Source organism: Anomaloglossus baeobatrachus, chromosome 4, assembly GCF_048569485.1.
Source record: "Anomaloglossus baeobatrachus isolate aAnoBae1 chromosome 4, aAnoBae1.hap1, whole genome shotgun sequence".
Taxonomy (NCBI): Eukaryota; Metazoa; Chordata; class Amphibia; order Anura; family Aromobatidae; genus Anomaloglossus; species Anomaloglossus baeobatrachus.
The window spans coordinates 589,156,097-589,171,198 of NC_134356.1; the positions used below are offsets into that span (position 1 = coordinate 589,156,097).

The following is a 15,102-nucleotide window of genomic DNA, read 5'->3' on the forward strand; positions in this document are numbered from 1 at the left end:
GTGGACTGGTTGTCGGTGTAACCGAAAAGGGTGTCCTGCAGACATGTAAGACTGAGGGCTCGTACCAGTTCTGGAACGAACTAGGCCCCTTCCCGGCTGAGAGAGGAGACTAGAACCGAAAACTGAATACTAAACACCTCTTCTGGAAGGAAACAGCGAGCTGCCTTGGACAGAAACGAAGAGTTCTGGCCGGAGCCTCCCCCTGTCCTGCTGGAGGCGCTGGAAAACAAAAAGGGGAGAAGAACGACAAGAGGGCTGTCCGCCCTGATGCTGTCTGTAACAACGAGATGGCCACGAGGCGCCCACCTAAAAAAAACAGGTGGAGCCGGGAAAAAGGGGGTACCTTGAACGAACCCCTCACTGGAAAAAGAATCCACGTTTTTGGTGAAACGATGAAACAGCCGAGCCAGATGGACGCTTCTCAGAGCGAAGGCTCTGATTGGATGACGGAAGTGAAAAGACTCCGAAAAAATCCGAAGCGAAACGGGCCAACAACTGGCCCATACAGGGACGCGCGAGAGGGTCGCATTCGGATCTGACTGGAAGAATGCCAGCAAAAAAGAGGGAAGATGTGGTCCTCCCCCACCGGGGGAGCTCTTTCCTAGTGGAAATAAATCCTGGAGGAAACTTGATTCCCGGCCCTCAACGTTGTCAGTAATCCTCTTGTCAACAGCCTGACTGAGGCAGTACCCGGGATCCACTGGTGAGGCCGTCGAACTTGGGGCCTTTGAGTCCCGGTAGAGGAGAGGGGCCCCGACACAGATAACTTGGCGGTCGGGAAGGAGCCCCGGGGCCTCCGTGAGGAGTTGAGTAGGCTCTGCGAAGTATGCTCGCCTGGGTCACTCCCGAGGTATCGTTGCCTTGGTCCATCCTGAGAACCCTCGAGACCATGGGAAGCTGCGGGAAGATGCAGGAGAACCTGAACAGGCTACACGACCGGTCGAGGGAGTCGCACCTAGACCAGAGCAGGTGGTACACTCGAAGCACTATTGACTTGAAAGTTGGAACGGGAGAACAATAAGTCCACGACTGGAGGTCTTCCCTCGCCCGTGAACTGACTGGTGACTTCCCTGTTGAGGAGCACTTTTCCTAAGGGAGGTCTTTCCTACCGAAAAAATCGGCCGTCCAAAACGTCCATGCCAGGGATGGACTGACCGAGATAGCGAGTTAATGGACCCGTCCCAGGGCAAAATCTTCTTGGCCTCTTCCTTTGCCATGACACTCTCTGGGTCTACCTGGTGGATGATGCATGTCACCGCTGTGGCATGGTCCGACTGGAACCTGACTGGGCAAGGCCCGACCCAGAGAAGAATTGTAGCCGTGCTAACCGGATGGCTCTGGCATCCGGAATGTTGAAGGGGAAACAACGCTCTAGGGCTGACCCTCGGGACCGTGCCGAGGAAAAAGTGGGGGTAGCATACCCCAGCACGGGAGACTGGTGACGGTTGAGAATATCCTCCAGCGGAGGGAAGGGAAGCTTCTCAAGGGACGATTTCGAAGACTGGTCCGCTATGAGAAAATTGGCGGATCAACCGTGAAGACGGAACCCTCTGTCTCCGATCTTCAGTGTGGTCCACTGGAGAGAAGGGGTGAAATCTGGTACGTGCACCGTCGCTATCACCTGCACAAACTGCCGAGGGCTCGCATAGCCAAAACGGGAGCGGGTGGCAAGTGTACGCGGAACTCTGTGCCAGGAAGGAAACTATTCCTGCGTGAGGAGTACTTCCTCCTGAACGGGCTCGAAAAAACCGTGCCTAAGGGATGATGGACCGAGCCGGGGTCTTGGAGGACTCGTTCCGGTATCTCAGCTACTCTAGTAGCGGAAAGTGAATATGACGGTCTAACCTCAAGCAAGGAACCTTGAAGGGAGAACCCTGGACCTCCCGGCCGTACTTGGGCGTAGAGAACCTAGCAGCCCTGTAGAGTAGGGTGCGCAGGGACAGAGATCCCTGTCAGCGCTCTTATAAAAAACTGGAACGGTCCACTGCCACGCAAGGCGGAGGGGCTGTTGGAGGAATAGAGGCTTCCTGACGAGAGCGGCGTGAACGGCTGGAACCTAGTGTGAGGGGACGATCCTGATGCCTCTGGAGCGATGCAGGGAAAGGGATGAACCCTTCCCTTACGTAGTCTAGGGGAGAGAAGTACTCTACCCTGACATAGCCAAGGGGGGCCACTGAACTCGCCTATCTTCAGAGGGGCATTCCCTAAGGACCGAAGGGAAGTCAGTGGCCTCCTAGATGCCGAATCTGCGTACCTGATCCCGAGTCAGAGGTCTCGACGGGTGGACACACTGATGGTAGAGGCTCAGGCCGAGCGGCAGGCAGGCCCCAGGTATGTGAAGAGAGGGTACTCACTGAAGATGATAACCAGTCCTGGGACAGCCTAGGTGGAACTTGGTCCGCTGCGTATGGAGTTCGCTGATTCTCCGAGGGACGCCACGTTCGGGACGAGAAACCCGGAGGAACACAGGCGGGTCGACTACAGGGTGGGGTGCCCCTTCCATTTGGAGCCCCCTTTCTAGAAGGGGTAATGACAATAAAAGGACTTACCACCGGTAAAAATCGAGGCCTGGGATTATCCGTGATAACGCAGTCACACGGCGAACTGTATTCCAATGAAACCGCAGGGGCCTGCCCTCTTCGTCTCTGCAAGGTAACTGCCCCCTCTCTCCAGAGCCCTACGGGGGAATGATAATGACCAAAGTACATGACTTACCGCTGGTAAACGCCGTGTCTGGTAGATGTCTGTGGTCAACGACTCCAGTGTAGCATGGTCATACTCTCCGAAAACCCCTTTGGAGAAGGGAATAATGACAATGACATGGCTTACCGCTGGTAAACGTCGTGTCTGGTGGATGTCTGTGAACACGCGGTAACTCGGCAAACTCTGGATGTCCCCCGAGCACATCAAGGGTCTGCTCCAAACGCCCTAAAGGAGACCTGGGTGCACAGAGAGAAGAGGGGCTGTCCGTAGCCTTACGGCCTGACTCACCGTTTCGAGCATGCTATTCGTCCTGCGCCAAAACATCCAGGTCCTGCTCGGAGTCCAGCGGAGGTGGAAAGCCTGGGCCATCACCCGGGAGGTCGGAAGACTACCGGAGGAGGGGCAGTCTGGACCTTGGGAATAAGGTGGAAAAACTGGGGGGCCACGAAAGGCGAGACCTGGCGGGTCCGCTTCTAGCCTAGGCAAAAAGTCCCTGGTACGGAACTCGTCTCCCCGAGGGAATGGCGCCGTTTTGTGGATGGTATGACCAAGCGTCGGCGGGGGACGCGGCGCATGTGCCCGAACCCGAGGGACGTCAGCGAGGGAATATCTGGCCTGAGACAGGGCATTAACCAGCCGACAGGGGCGAGATACAGGGGCGTGCGGAGCCAGTGACTGCGGTAGCTGTCAACCCCAATCTGCCATTCTGTGCGGAAAATTACCATTAAGGAAAATGCAAACTTGAGGTACCGGCCCCAAATAACAAAAAACTCAGCTCTGAGAGCTCTATAGACTAACCCTATGGGATGTGTCTGATGCAAGCCCGAAAAAGGTACCTGAAGGGGTTAAAAAATATAATGTACAAAACGCCAGCCCTGAGTAAAAAACCCCACTGTATTTAATAAACATGGAAGACTTGGGTCTATTTTCCCCTGATATACGGGCTGCTGCAGCGTCAGCAAACCGCATACCAGGAGTTTGACATAATCCCCTTTTTTTTTTTTTTTGATGAACGCTGGGGAGGCTGGAGGCGGGCCCAGGAGAGCGGGAAAAAGCATCCACCGCCCCCACTGTGATGCCTGGGGCTGAGTGGAGGGCGGAGACGGAGCGGCCGGCGGCCAATAGCGATGCGGCGGGGGGCGGGCCTGTGACGCCGGAGACAGGGCCGAAGCCGGGGCCTAAATTTTGAGGCAGCCGGCGCGTGTGATCTAGAGACCGCGGTTCTACCCGCGAGAGCGGCGGCGCGGCAGCTGGAACCGGCCGAGCACTGCGGGTGTAGAGAGGACTCCAGGGCCGGATGGGGACGTGGCTGGTGGCGCCCGGTGAGTAGGCCCGGACTGGGGCCTAAATTTTGCAACAGCCGGCGCAGGGAAAAGTAGCGACCGACGGTCCTACCTGCGGGAGCGGCAGCGCGCAGCAATGTCCGGGCACCGGCCGAGGTGCTCGGTGACTGTGAGTAGGCCCGGACCGGGGCCTATATCTTGAAGCCGCCCGGGAGAAGGTAGGGGGAGTGTCCTACCTGGTCGGCGGCGCCGCATCTGGCAGTGTGCAGGCGTGGAGCTCTGCACTTGTGTCTGCGTGCTCCGCACACCGGAGGGCTGGCTGCGGGCCGCAGAAGAAGAATGAGGCAGGCAGGCAGGCAGGCAGGCAGGGAGGTGGACGGCGGTGGGGGCAGGGAGCCCCCTGTAGTGAAGCAGCGCTGCGGGCCCGATCATCATCCAGACGCGCTGCGAGGTCCAGTCCCTGCTGTATGCCCCTTGCACCCTTTGGGGTGATACCGCAGGGTGAATAGGGGGTGCCCCGGAAGGAATAGCCCCACATGCCAACCCGGGAGTGGTACCGTGGAATTGGACGGGGGAGAGGGCCCGACGAGTCAAGCTTCTGCGACCCAGGGGAGTGGTACCCACACGGGCTGCGAGAGCTGAGTAGAGAGAACGATACCTGCAGAAAAAAAGAATTCCAACAGATGAGAGCGACGAGCGTCGCCGAGAGAAAAAATGAAAAAAATATACGCAAAAAATCAAGTGGCTGAAGGGGGCCCAGTCGGCCCACATCAGCCTCCTACGACACTAAGCAAAAAACTGATTGAGCCCGCCTCCGGCTCAGGGGTTATACTGCTGGGGAGGAGCTAACTTTTTCTGTTTACTTAGTGTCAGCCTCCTAGTGACAGCAGCATAACCCATGGTCCTGTGTCCCCCAATGAAACGATAGAGAAATTCTAATTTATTGAGATACATTTGAAGATCTAATGCAACTACAGGAAAAGGAGGCGATAACAGAAGAACTGGAATCAGCTGTTCAATGATGTGCAAGAGAGAGTCAACAACACATAAATTAGAGATGAAGACAATACAGCGCATGCGCAAATGCATAAGTGCACGTGGGAAGCTTGTAAAGGTGATAAGAGCACTGAAAAAGGAAGAAATACGCTGTGTACACTTAACTGTTAGGATACAAAAGGGTTAGAACACGTGCACAGATTGAACGAATAAGCAATATAGTGTATACATGATTTACAAATACGTGTGCGCAGCCCAGTTCAGCACTTACAAAATAGCAATAGAAAACATTTATTGAAATTAAGCACAAAATTTAGCTCATTGATACAAATCTGATTACCACTAATGATGAGCGAACAGTGCGATGCTCAAGTGCTCGCTACTGGAATTGAGCAGATGAGACGCTCTGACAGGCTTGACTCGAGTAACGAGTATAATGGCAGTCAATTATTGGGCATTTCGGCTCTCCGCCCACGTAGAGCTCACCATAAACAAACTTTCTGGGGGAAGGTAGGTTTATTTGTTTTTTTTTCTTTACACACAGCATCCAAAAACTTTGTTTTTACCCCCAGTGAGAGCCATTCAGAGACTGCAAGAGCTGTCACTGTGGTGTCAGCTCCCATCAGTCACTGAAGGGAGCCAGCTTTTTGTGTCGGATATTTTACGAGCTACACATCCAAGCACCCGTGATTCTCGGTCAAGCATCAAACGTTCCAGAGCACTCCAATGCTCGGCCAAGTATCGAGCAGTGGCGAGCATGCTCACCCATCATTAATTATCAGCTCAATGGGGGGAAATCCATAATATTTGGTTAAGGATTTGAAATATCCTTCTGAGTGAACCGAGACTTTCCATCATCATAACTGATCACTCTAGAGCGATGACTAAACAAGCTAGGAACCTTAAACATGTCCTGTCCTGCACCCATTTTAGATGAACAATTCAAAAAGTAGGTAGAGGCATTAAACTACATGGCTCATTCGTGTTTAGTGACTGGACAGTATGTCCATAGTGGTCTAACACAAAACTTTAGATCCTTTGAGTTTTTCTCCTTAGGAAACATATTTATAATCAATTGCTATACTCAAAATATGGTCTATGCAATTAGGCTGCTTTCACACTACGTTTTTTTAACATGCGTCTTGAACATTTTTTAACGCAAAAACGGATCCAGTGTAAATGCGTTTTCATTTCAATGCATTTGCAATGGACTCGCGTCAACATGCGTTCACATGCATTTGCATGCGTTATAGTGAGGATCCAGTGACTTGCAGTTTTTTAACTTTTTTCAAAAACGCTACTTGTAGCATTTTTGAGCTGCGTCCAAATACTGCAAATTGCTGGATCCTGACTATACTGCACGCAAACGTATGTGAACGCTGGCATGCTGATAGACAGGATCCTCCTTGCTCTACTGAGCATGCCCAGAAACCAGCCTGGTGTGATCAGTCCCTCTCTCCCCCTCCCTCTCTCCTCCGCCTGAGAGCTGCAGAGGCTCGTAACCAAGGTAAACATCGGGTAACTTGCTTGGATACCCAATGTTTACCTTGGTTACGTGTGCAGGGAGCCCGGATCCTAGCAGCTGCAGACGCTCATAACCAAGATAAATATCGGGTATCCAAGCAAGTTACCCGATGTTTACCTTGGTTACGAGCCTCCGCAGCTGTCAGATGCCGGCTCCCAGTTTCACGTTCAGTTCCCCTCACTCCCGATCACATGACTCCAATGCCCGGCCATAAACTTCAAGTGACAGGATCCTGCAAAATAACACATGCGTTTGCATGCGTTTTTCTCTGCAAAAACAGGATCCGCTTTTGCAGCAAAAAAACGTGCATGACGCATGCTAAGAAAACGTAGTGTGAAAGCAGCCTTACCAGTAATTGCTATTAAGATTTAGGTCGACCAGACCATATCTTTTGTCATTTTTTTTTAACTTTGAAAACAGCTGAGAAGAACAATTGTGTACGAGGAGTCGGGAAAAATAGGTGAGGGTCAAAGGAGCACTCGACCGTCATCTATTGCATGCTTATGGCCAGCTTTACTATAGCTGTTTTTTTAAGATTTGTGCTGTAAGTCTAATTTGCACTTTTAGAAAATAATGCCAACATAGCTGAGCTAGAAGGTAACCAAGGGTATCCCTAGGTCTGCTGAAATAAAGACACCAGTCATATGAGGATGAGTTAAAGTTGCTTGTAAATTGTATACAGATATTAATACTCACTGCTTCCATTGTAACAAACAAGGACACCTTTATATATCGCCTCATACTAAAAAGAAATGCTGTATCCTGAAAGACACATATCATAGACTGATATAAAATAACTACATATTGAAAATAGTGAAAATAGTTGATTATTTTAAAGTAGCTCATTCAAGCCAAACCAGGGCGCTGTTGTGGGGATCTTGCCCCTCATAGATACAGAGCAGGATACTAGTTGCATGAATAAGTGTCAGCGTGCTCTGTGCATGGTAGCTTGGCAGTTCTTAATAGGGCTTCCACAGATAGGCTTTGCACGAGCCACTCCATCTAGCAGATCCCAAGGGATGCTTTGGCCTTTACCCATTAACCCCTATGCAATAATCTGGACCAATGCAGGGCCCCCTGGGGTGAATCCACAAAGTGGCTGCTGGCCGGTGGAGTGAGTGAGAAGAAGATGGTCAGAAAGCCATGTCAAAACCCAGAGTTGAGGAACTTGAACAGAATTGTCAGACAGCAGAATAGTCAAAACATAAACCGAGGTAAGAAACCGGAATCAGACTATCTGGGAAATGGCAGAGAAACAGGCATGAACCAGATAAAGAGAATTTATAACTAGCCACAAAATGTAGTAAGCCAGAGGTTTAAATAGTGTGAGCCTGGAAAAAGGCTAAAGGCCCAGTCACACACAACGACTTACCAGCGATCCAACGATGCGACCTGATAGGGATCGCAGGTAAGTCGCTGGGAGGTCGCAGGTGAGATGTCACACAGTCAGATCTTACCAGCGATGCAGGAACAATACAGGTCGCAGTAGCGACCTGTATAACGATCTCAGCAGTCACTGTGACCCTGTCACACAGTGTCAAACACAGAGATGTGTTCTGCCCAGCAGGACATCACCTTTGAAGAAAATGGCCTGGACCATTCTGCAAGGACTAGAGATCTCACAGCAGGGGCCTGATCACTGGTAGGTGTCACACATAACGAGATCGCTAACGGGATCGCTACTGCGTCACAGAAACTGTGACTCAGCAGCGATCTCGTTATTTGTGACGGTACCTTTAAGCTGGTGTCACACATAACGACGACGACAACGACGTCGCTGCTACGTCACCATTTTCTGTGACGTTGCAGCGACGTCCCGTCGCTGTCGCTGTGTGTGACATCCAGCAACGACCTGGCCCCTGCTGTGAGGTCGCCGGTCGTTGCTGAATGTCCAGCTTCATTTTTTGGTCGTCACTCTCCCACTGTGACACACACATCGCTGTGTGTGACAGCGAGAGAGCGACGAAATGAAGCGATCAGGAGCCGGCACTGGCAGCTGCGGTAAGCTGTAACCAGCGTAAACATCGGGTAACCAAGGGAAGACCTTTCCCTGGTTACCCGATGTTTACGCTGGTTACCAGCCTCCGCTCTTGCTGCCAGCGCCGGCTCCTGCACTGTGACATGTGGCTGCAGTATGCATCGGGTAATTAACCCGATGCATACTGTAGCAAGGAGAGCAAGGAGCCAGCGCTAAGCAGTGCGCGCGGCTCCCTGCTCTCTGCACTGTGACATGTAGCTGCAGCACACATCGGGTTAATTAACCCGATGTGTGCTGCAGGAGAGCAAGGAGCCAGCGCTAAGCGCGGCTCCCTGCTCTCTGAACTGTGACATGTAGCTGCAGCACACATCGGGTTAATTAACCCGATGTGTGCTGCAGGAGAGCAAGGAGCCAGCGCTAATCGCGGCTCCCTGCTCTCTGAACTGTGACATGTAGCTGCAGCACACATCGGGTTAATTAACCCGATGTGTGCTGCAGGAGAGCAAGGAGCCAGCGCTAAGCGCGGCTCCCTGCTCTCTGAACATGTAGCACAGCGACCTTATGATCGCTGCTTCTGCTGTGTTTGACAGCTAAGCAGCGATCATAACAGCGACTTACAAGGTCGCTGTTACGTCACCGAAAATGGTGACGTAACAGCGACGTCGTTGTCGCTGTCGTTTAGTGTGACACCAGCTTTACAGAAGGGAGTAAATTGGATGACCAAGTTCACGAGTTAATCATCAAGCTCCATGATTAGATAGCATCACTAGTCCCAGAATATAAACCCAAACTGCTGCACTGTTGTCTAGCGTTATTGATAGCGATTACACAGCAAAAGGAGCTTAAAGTCGGAGTGAGTACACACATGAAAGTAACAGTAAAGCTGGGATCACACTAACCGACAGCGACGTCGCTGTTACGTCACCATTTTCTGTGACGTAACAGCGACCTTGTAAGTCGCTGTTATGATCGCTGCTTAGCTGTCAAACACAGCGACGCAGCAGCGATCATAACGTCGCTGTGCTACATGTGCAGAGAGCAGGGAGCCGCGCTTAGCGCTGGCTCCTTGCTCTCCTAGGTACAGTACACATCGGGTTAATTAACCCGATGTGTACTGCAGCTACATGTCACAGTGCAGAGAGCAGGGAGCCGCGCACACTGTTTAGCGCTGGCTCCTTGCTCTCCTTGCTACAGTATACATCGGGTTAATTACCCAATGTGTACTGCAGCCACATGTGCACAGAGCAGGAGCCGGCACTGGCAGCAAGGGCGGAGGCTGGTAACGAAGGTAAATATCGGGTAACCAGGGAAAGGTCTTCCCTTGGTTACCCGATGTTTACGCTGGTTACAGCTTACCGCAGCTGCCAGACGCAGGTTCCTGCTCCCTGCTTGCTTCATTTCGTCGCTCTCTCGCTGTCACACACAGCGATGTGTGTGTCACAGCGGGAGAGTGACGACCAAAAAATGAAGCTGGACATTCAGCAACGACCGGCGACCTCACAGCAGGGGCCAGGTCGTTGCTGGATGTCACACACAGCGACAGCGACGTCGCTGCAACGTCACAGAAAATGGTGACGTAGCAGCGACGTCGTTGTCGTTGTCGCTGTGTGTGACACCAGCTTAAGATGCCTTAAATGTGGCTCAGGGAGGTTACTGACCTAGGCCCCTTAGTTGCAGTGAAGGAAAATCTCAAAGGCCCTTTTCTGTTCCAGAACGACTGTCCCCCAGACCATAAAGGCAAGGTTGGAGGAGTTTGGTGTTGAAGAATTTGACTAGCTACACAGAGTGCTGACCTAAATCACATATAACATCTTTGTGATAAACTAGAGTAGAGATAGTGATCCCATCCCTCCTGTCCAACATCAGTGTCTGACTTCACAAATGCTCTTCTGGACGAGTGGGCAAAAATTGCACAGACACCTCCCTGATCTTGTATAAAGCCTTCCAGGAGAGTGGAAGTTCGTATAACTGCAGAGCGGTGACAACTGCACATTAATGCCTATGGATTGAGAATAGGATGTTAAAAGGTATATATACCCTGTTTCTCTGAAAATAAGACCTACCCTGAAAATAAGCCCTAGTAGGATTTTGGGGGATTTTTAGTGTGTGCTTAAAATATAAGCCCTACTCCAAAAATAATACCTGGTTGCAGTTTCATAAGCAAGTGTCCAAGCAGCTAGAAAAGTTTAAGACTACAGCAGGACTCTACATCAAAGAAAGCAGACACCCACTCGCCCCCCAAAGAAATCTCATTCACCAGAGCCCAAAAAATTACAGTAGGCAAGTGCTGATAGAGGATGAGCTCTCACACAGAGATCTGCGTCGCTGTCAGGTCCCTCGCTGTTTCAGCTGCATTGCACTGCAGATCTCACAAACAGATTGGGTACCATTATCACTTCGCGCAAGTGATACTGCTTCCAGTCACAAGGAGGAGCCAACCTCTGTAGAACGCAGGGGGACCTGACAGCAACAGAGCTTTGTATGTGAGAGCCCATTCACTTGCCAACTCTTATTGTTAGGGGTCTGGTAAGTGCAATTCTTTTAGGGGGTGTCTGATTTATTTTGGGGGTAAACTTAGCCATACACAGATAATATTACATTTAAGCAGGTAATTTAGGCCTTTGTAAATATCATATGTACCTACCACTATAAAACTGGTTCTGCACCATGAGAACAGCAGATTACATAAGAAAATGTATCTGAACCAGTAACTGGAGTAACACAAAATGTTGATGTTTCAGAATTATATGATTATATGTGAATAAATGTTGATTTTTTTTTTGTTCAAGAATATATGTTTATTGTTGTTCATGGGAAAATATGACATCCCCTGAAAATAAGCCCTCGTGCATCTTTCGAAGCAAAAAATAATATAAGTCCCTGTCTTATTTTCGGGGAAGCACGGTACATAGTCGGTGGTAGGCAGACGAAAGAGCCATTAAGTAAATCCAACTCTGTGCATTACCAGTCAGTGATTTTAATCAAATAAAAAATTATTTGTAACAGAAAAGTACACCAATCGCAGAGAGATTTGCTTTTCATCATGATATAGATGGGCAATATAGGAGCATAGTTTATAAGTTGTCTGACAGCTGCAGCACTAGGAGTTAGGTCATAGTCTCCATACAAATGGCCCAATATAAAGCCAAATTTGGCTTTTGGCTAAAACTAGACTGGTACCAAGATAGTCACATTCCAAAATAAGTGAGAGGCATGAAAGCTTTGTGATTTAGGGCTTATGCATGAGTAAATTCTCTATACCAGGGATTGTAATGACTGGCCATTACAGCATGTGGTAAGGTTTACCCATATGTGCTTCAGGTTATAGAACTGGTGCATTTCCCAGATATTTAGGCGGGCTTTGCACACTACGACATCGCAGGTGCGATGTCGGTGGAGTCAAATTGAAAATTACGCACTTCCGGCATCGCATGCGACATCGTAGTGTGTAAATCCTAGATGATACGATTAACGAGCGCAAAAGCGTCGTAATCGTATCATCGGTGCAGCGTCGGCGTAATCCATGATTACGCTGACGCGACGGTCCGATGTCGTTCCTCGCTCCTGCGGCAGCACACATCGCTGTGTGTGAAGCCGCAGGAGCGAGGAACATCTCCTACCGGCGTCACTGCGGCTTCCGTAGGATATGCGGAAAAATGGAGATGGGCGGGATGTTTACATCCCACTCATCTCCGCCCCTCCGCTCCGATTGGCCGCCTGGCGTGTGACGTCGCTATGACGCCGCACGACCCGCCCCCTTAACAAGGAGGCGGGTCGCCGGCCAGAGCGACGGTCGCAGGACAGGTGAGTCCATGTGAAGCTGCCGTAGCGATAATGTTCGCTACGGCAGCTATCACAAGGAAATCGCTGCTGCGACGGGGGCGGGTACTATCGCGCTCGGCATCGCAGCATCGGCCTGCGATGTTGCAGCGTGCAAAGTACCCCTTAGGATCACAGCAGAGAATCACCTTTTAGTGATAGGGACCTTCATGAGGTTTTTCAGGAATAAAGAAAATAATCCAAAATTTGAAGACTTCAAGAGCTCGCCAGATCTTTTTTTCCTGAAGATCCCTTTAAGGGCAGAGTCAGACTAGCATATGGCATCCGATGCAAGAGCATCAGCTGCGATATGCTAATGACCCTTGACTCCCGCTCTGCTGCGAGTGTGGTCCGACTGTCATTTGACTGTGATCCGATCCTGTGATCGGATCACAGCTGCGGAGGAGAGGGAGGGATTAATCTACCCATTTCCTCCATTGTCGGCCTGTGCGTATATCGTACTGCACACCAATGACATCCGAATGCAGTCCAAAGTTTCACTCGCACCCATAGACTTGTAGTGAGTGATAGGAGACTCGCAGGCAATCGCAACATGCTGCAATTTTTTTCTTCAACACGATTAGGACTGATGAAAAAATTTCAGATGTGAGCTGCAGCATTGTCTTACGTGGGTCCAAGTGCAATGCAAGATTTTCTCGCATTGCGGTCGTACGCCAGTGTGACTCTATCCTTATAGGGGACCTGTCAGCTGATTCATGCTGCTCAAACCACGGGCAGCATAATTCAGAGCATGGGTACATGATTGCAGCCTGGCATATTATTCTATAAAAACAACCGGCGTTTTATAGAAAAAAAATATAGTTTGAAGATCCACCAGTAGATCATAGGCAGAGATGAAACTAGTCCAGTGCGGACCCTAGTCCGCTTCTTCCTGGACAGCTGTAGTTGATTAATAGGTATCTCCTGTGTGTATACATCAATCAATCACTTGGAGTGGCACTGGAAAATGCCGTCTGGGATCTCTCTGGACTAGTCTTGAGTCGACTCTGCTTATGGTCCCCTAATGCTTCTTCAAACTATACATTCTCTGCAATGCTGCGGCAGTCGTGCCACCAGGCTCTGGTTCATGCTGCCCATGGCTTGTGCAGTAATGAATCAGCTGCCAGGTTTCCCTCAATAACGAGTAACATGATATTTTATTTCCACACATTATGACATGATGACATACCTTATTAACTCCTTTTAATGGCTTCAAAAGCTGTCGCTGATAGATGTGGTTACTCAGATCCGTGTCAGTTTCAGGTATGGAAGCAGGCGCGTCATCACTGGCATCCATTTTGTATAACATATGTAGATATGGCGATGTTTGTAATGGCTCAATAATAAAGGTTTCGTTCACAATTTCTATAATTCCCCTGTAAATACAAAGTGAATTCAAGGGCTCGAGTATATACAGTATCCGTATTATGAATCCCTGTTGTGCTCATCTATAATATGGACACAGTCTGCTACAGGCCAGGTCCATTTTATACTGAAGCACATAGAGGGTTTTTTTTCTAATTGATTATTATGACATTAATGAAACAAATGTGGCAAGTTTCCCAGTAGAGCAATACAAAAGCACCATACAACGATAATGTGATGATGCTACAAGAATCTGCATATATGATTGTGCATAGACAATAGTCCATTGCTCCTAGGCACCAAGTACTTTACTGAGTGCCTGCTCTCTCTGCTGGGTAGCTTGCCTCTCATACTTTCACTGTTTTTGTGATATCCCAGTACCCATCCTACTTCTGCTGAGTGAAATTGTTGTCGTATGGCAGTAGATCTGTTACACAATGTGCCAGAATTCCCTTTTGGCACAGTTAGAAAATGTATAATGCATTATGTGCCTACACTGAGGACTGATTAATGCAATGTGCTATATATGTGCTGTCATCTACTGGCTAAATTGTGTAGGCGAGTAAAGGCTGCTTAACACGCAGCAACATCGATGTCGCTCGTGAAAGCACCCGCCCCCGTCGGTTGTGCGTCATGGGCAAATCACTGCCCGTGGCGCACAACATCGCTCGGACCCATCACACGGACTTACCTGCCTAGCGACATCACTGTGGCCGGCGAACCGCCTCCTTTCTAAGCGACGTCACACGGCAGCCGTCCAATAGAAGCGGAGGGGCGGTGAGCAGCCGAAAGAAAGTGACACCCACCTCGTTGCTGGAGGACGCAGGTAAGGTGATGTTCCTCGTTCCTGGTGTGTCACACGTAACGATGTGTGCTGCCTCAGGAACGACGAACAACCTGCGTCCTGCAACAGCAACGATATTTGGGATTAGAATGATGTGTCAACAATCAACGATTAGGTGAGTATTTTTTATCGTTAGAGGTCATTCGTACGTTTCACACGCAACAAAGTCGCTAACGAGGCCGGATGTGCGTCACAAATTCCGTGACCCCAACGACATCCCGTTAGCGATGTCGTTGCGTGTAAAGCCCCCTTTAGGTATTCACAATTTCCTCAGTATAGACTGTGTGCACACGTTGCGTTTGTTTCACTTTTTATGCTTTTTTGAGAGCAGATTTGCCACAAAACCTAAAGCGAATCCTGATGCCAGTAAAGTCAGTGAGAATCCTGAAGTCTCATTTACACATTGCTTATTTGTGACTTGCAGAATTGGTGCAGAAAATAATCTGCAGCATGTCAACTCTTTCATGTTTTAGGGCTTGTTTGCATGTAAATGCTGAAATTTCTGCAGCGATTTGACAGCACATGTGCGCTTCAAATCACTGCAGAAACACTGTGTAATGGATGCAGTGTTTCAGCAGATTACATGCCA

The 15,102-nt window shown here is 49.7% G+C and overlaps 1 protein-coding gene across 2 annotated transcripts in view; it reads right to left on the minus strand.

The window, feature by feature from the left end:
• Nucleotides 1–15,102, minus strand: part of LOC142301860 (disintegrin and metalloproteinase domain-containing protein 9-like) — a 168,964-nt gene that overhangs the window by 101,458 nt on the left and 52,404 nt on the right. For both annotated transcript variants that reach the window (XM_075342901.1, XM_075342902.1), the window contains 2 exons: nucleotides 13,494–13,680; nucleotides 7,204–7,269 (listed from right to left, as the gene is read on the minus strand). In XM_075342901.1, the coding sequence (XP_075199016.1) occupies nucleotides 7,204–7,269; nucleotides 13,494–13,680 (253 nt within the window). The remainder of the gene's footprint in view (nucleotides 1–7,203; nucleotides 7,270–13,493; nucleotides 13,681–15,102) is intronic.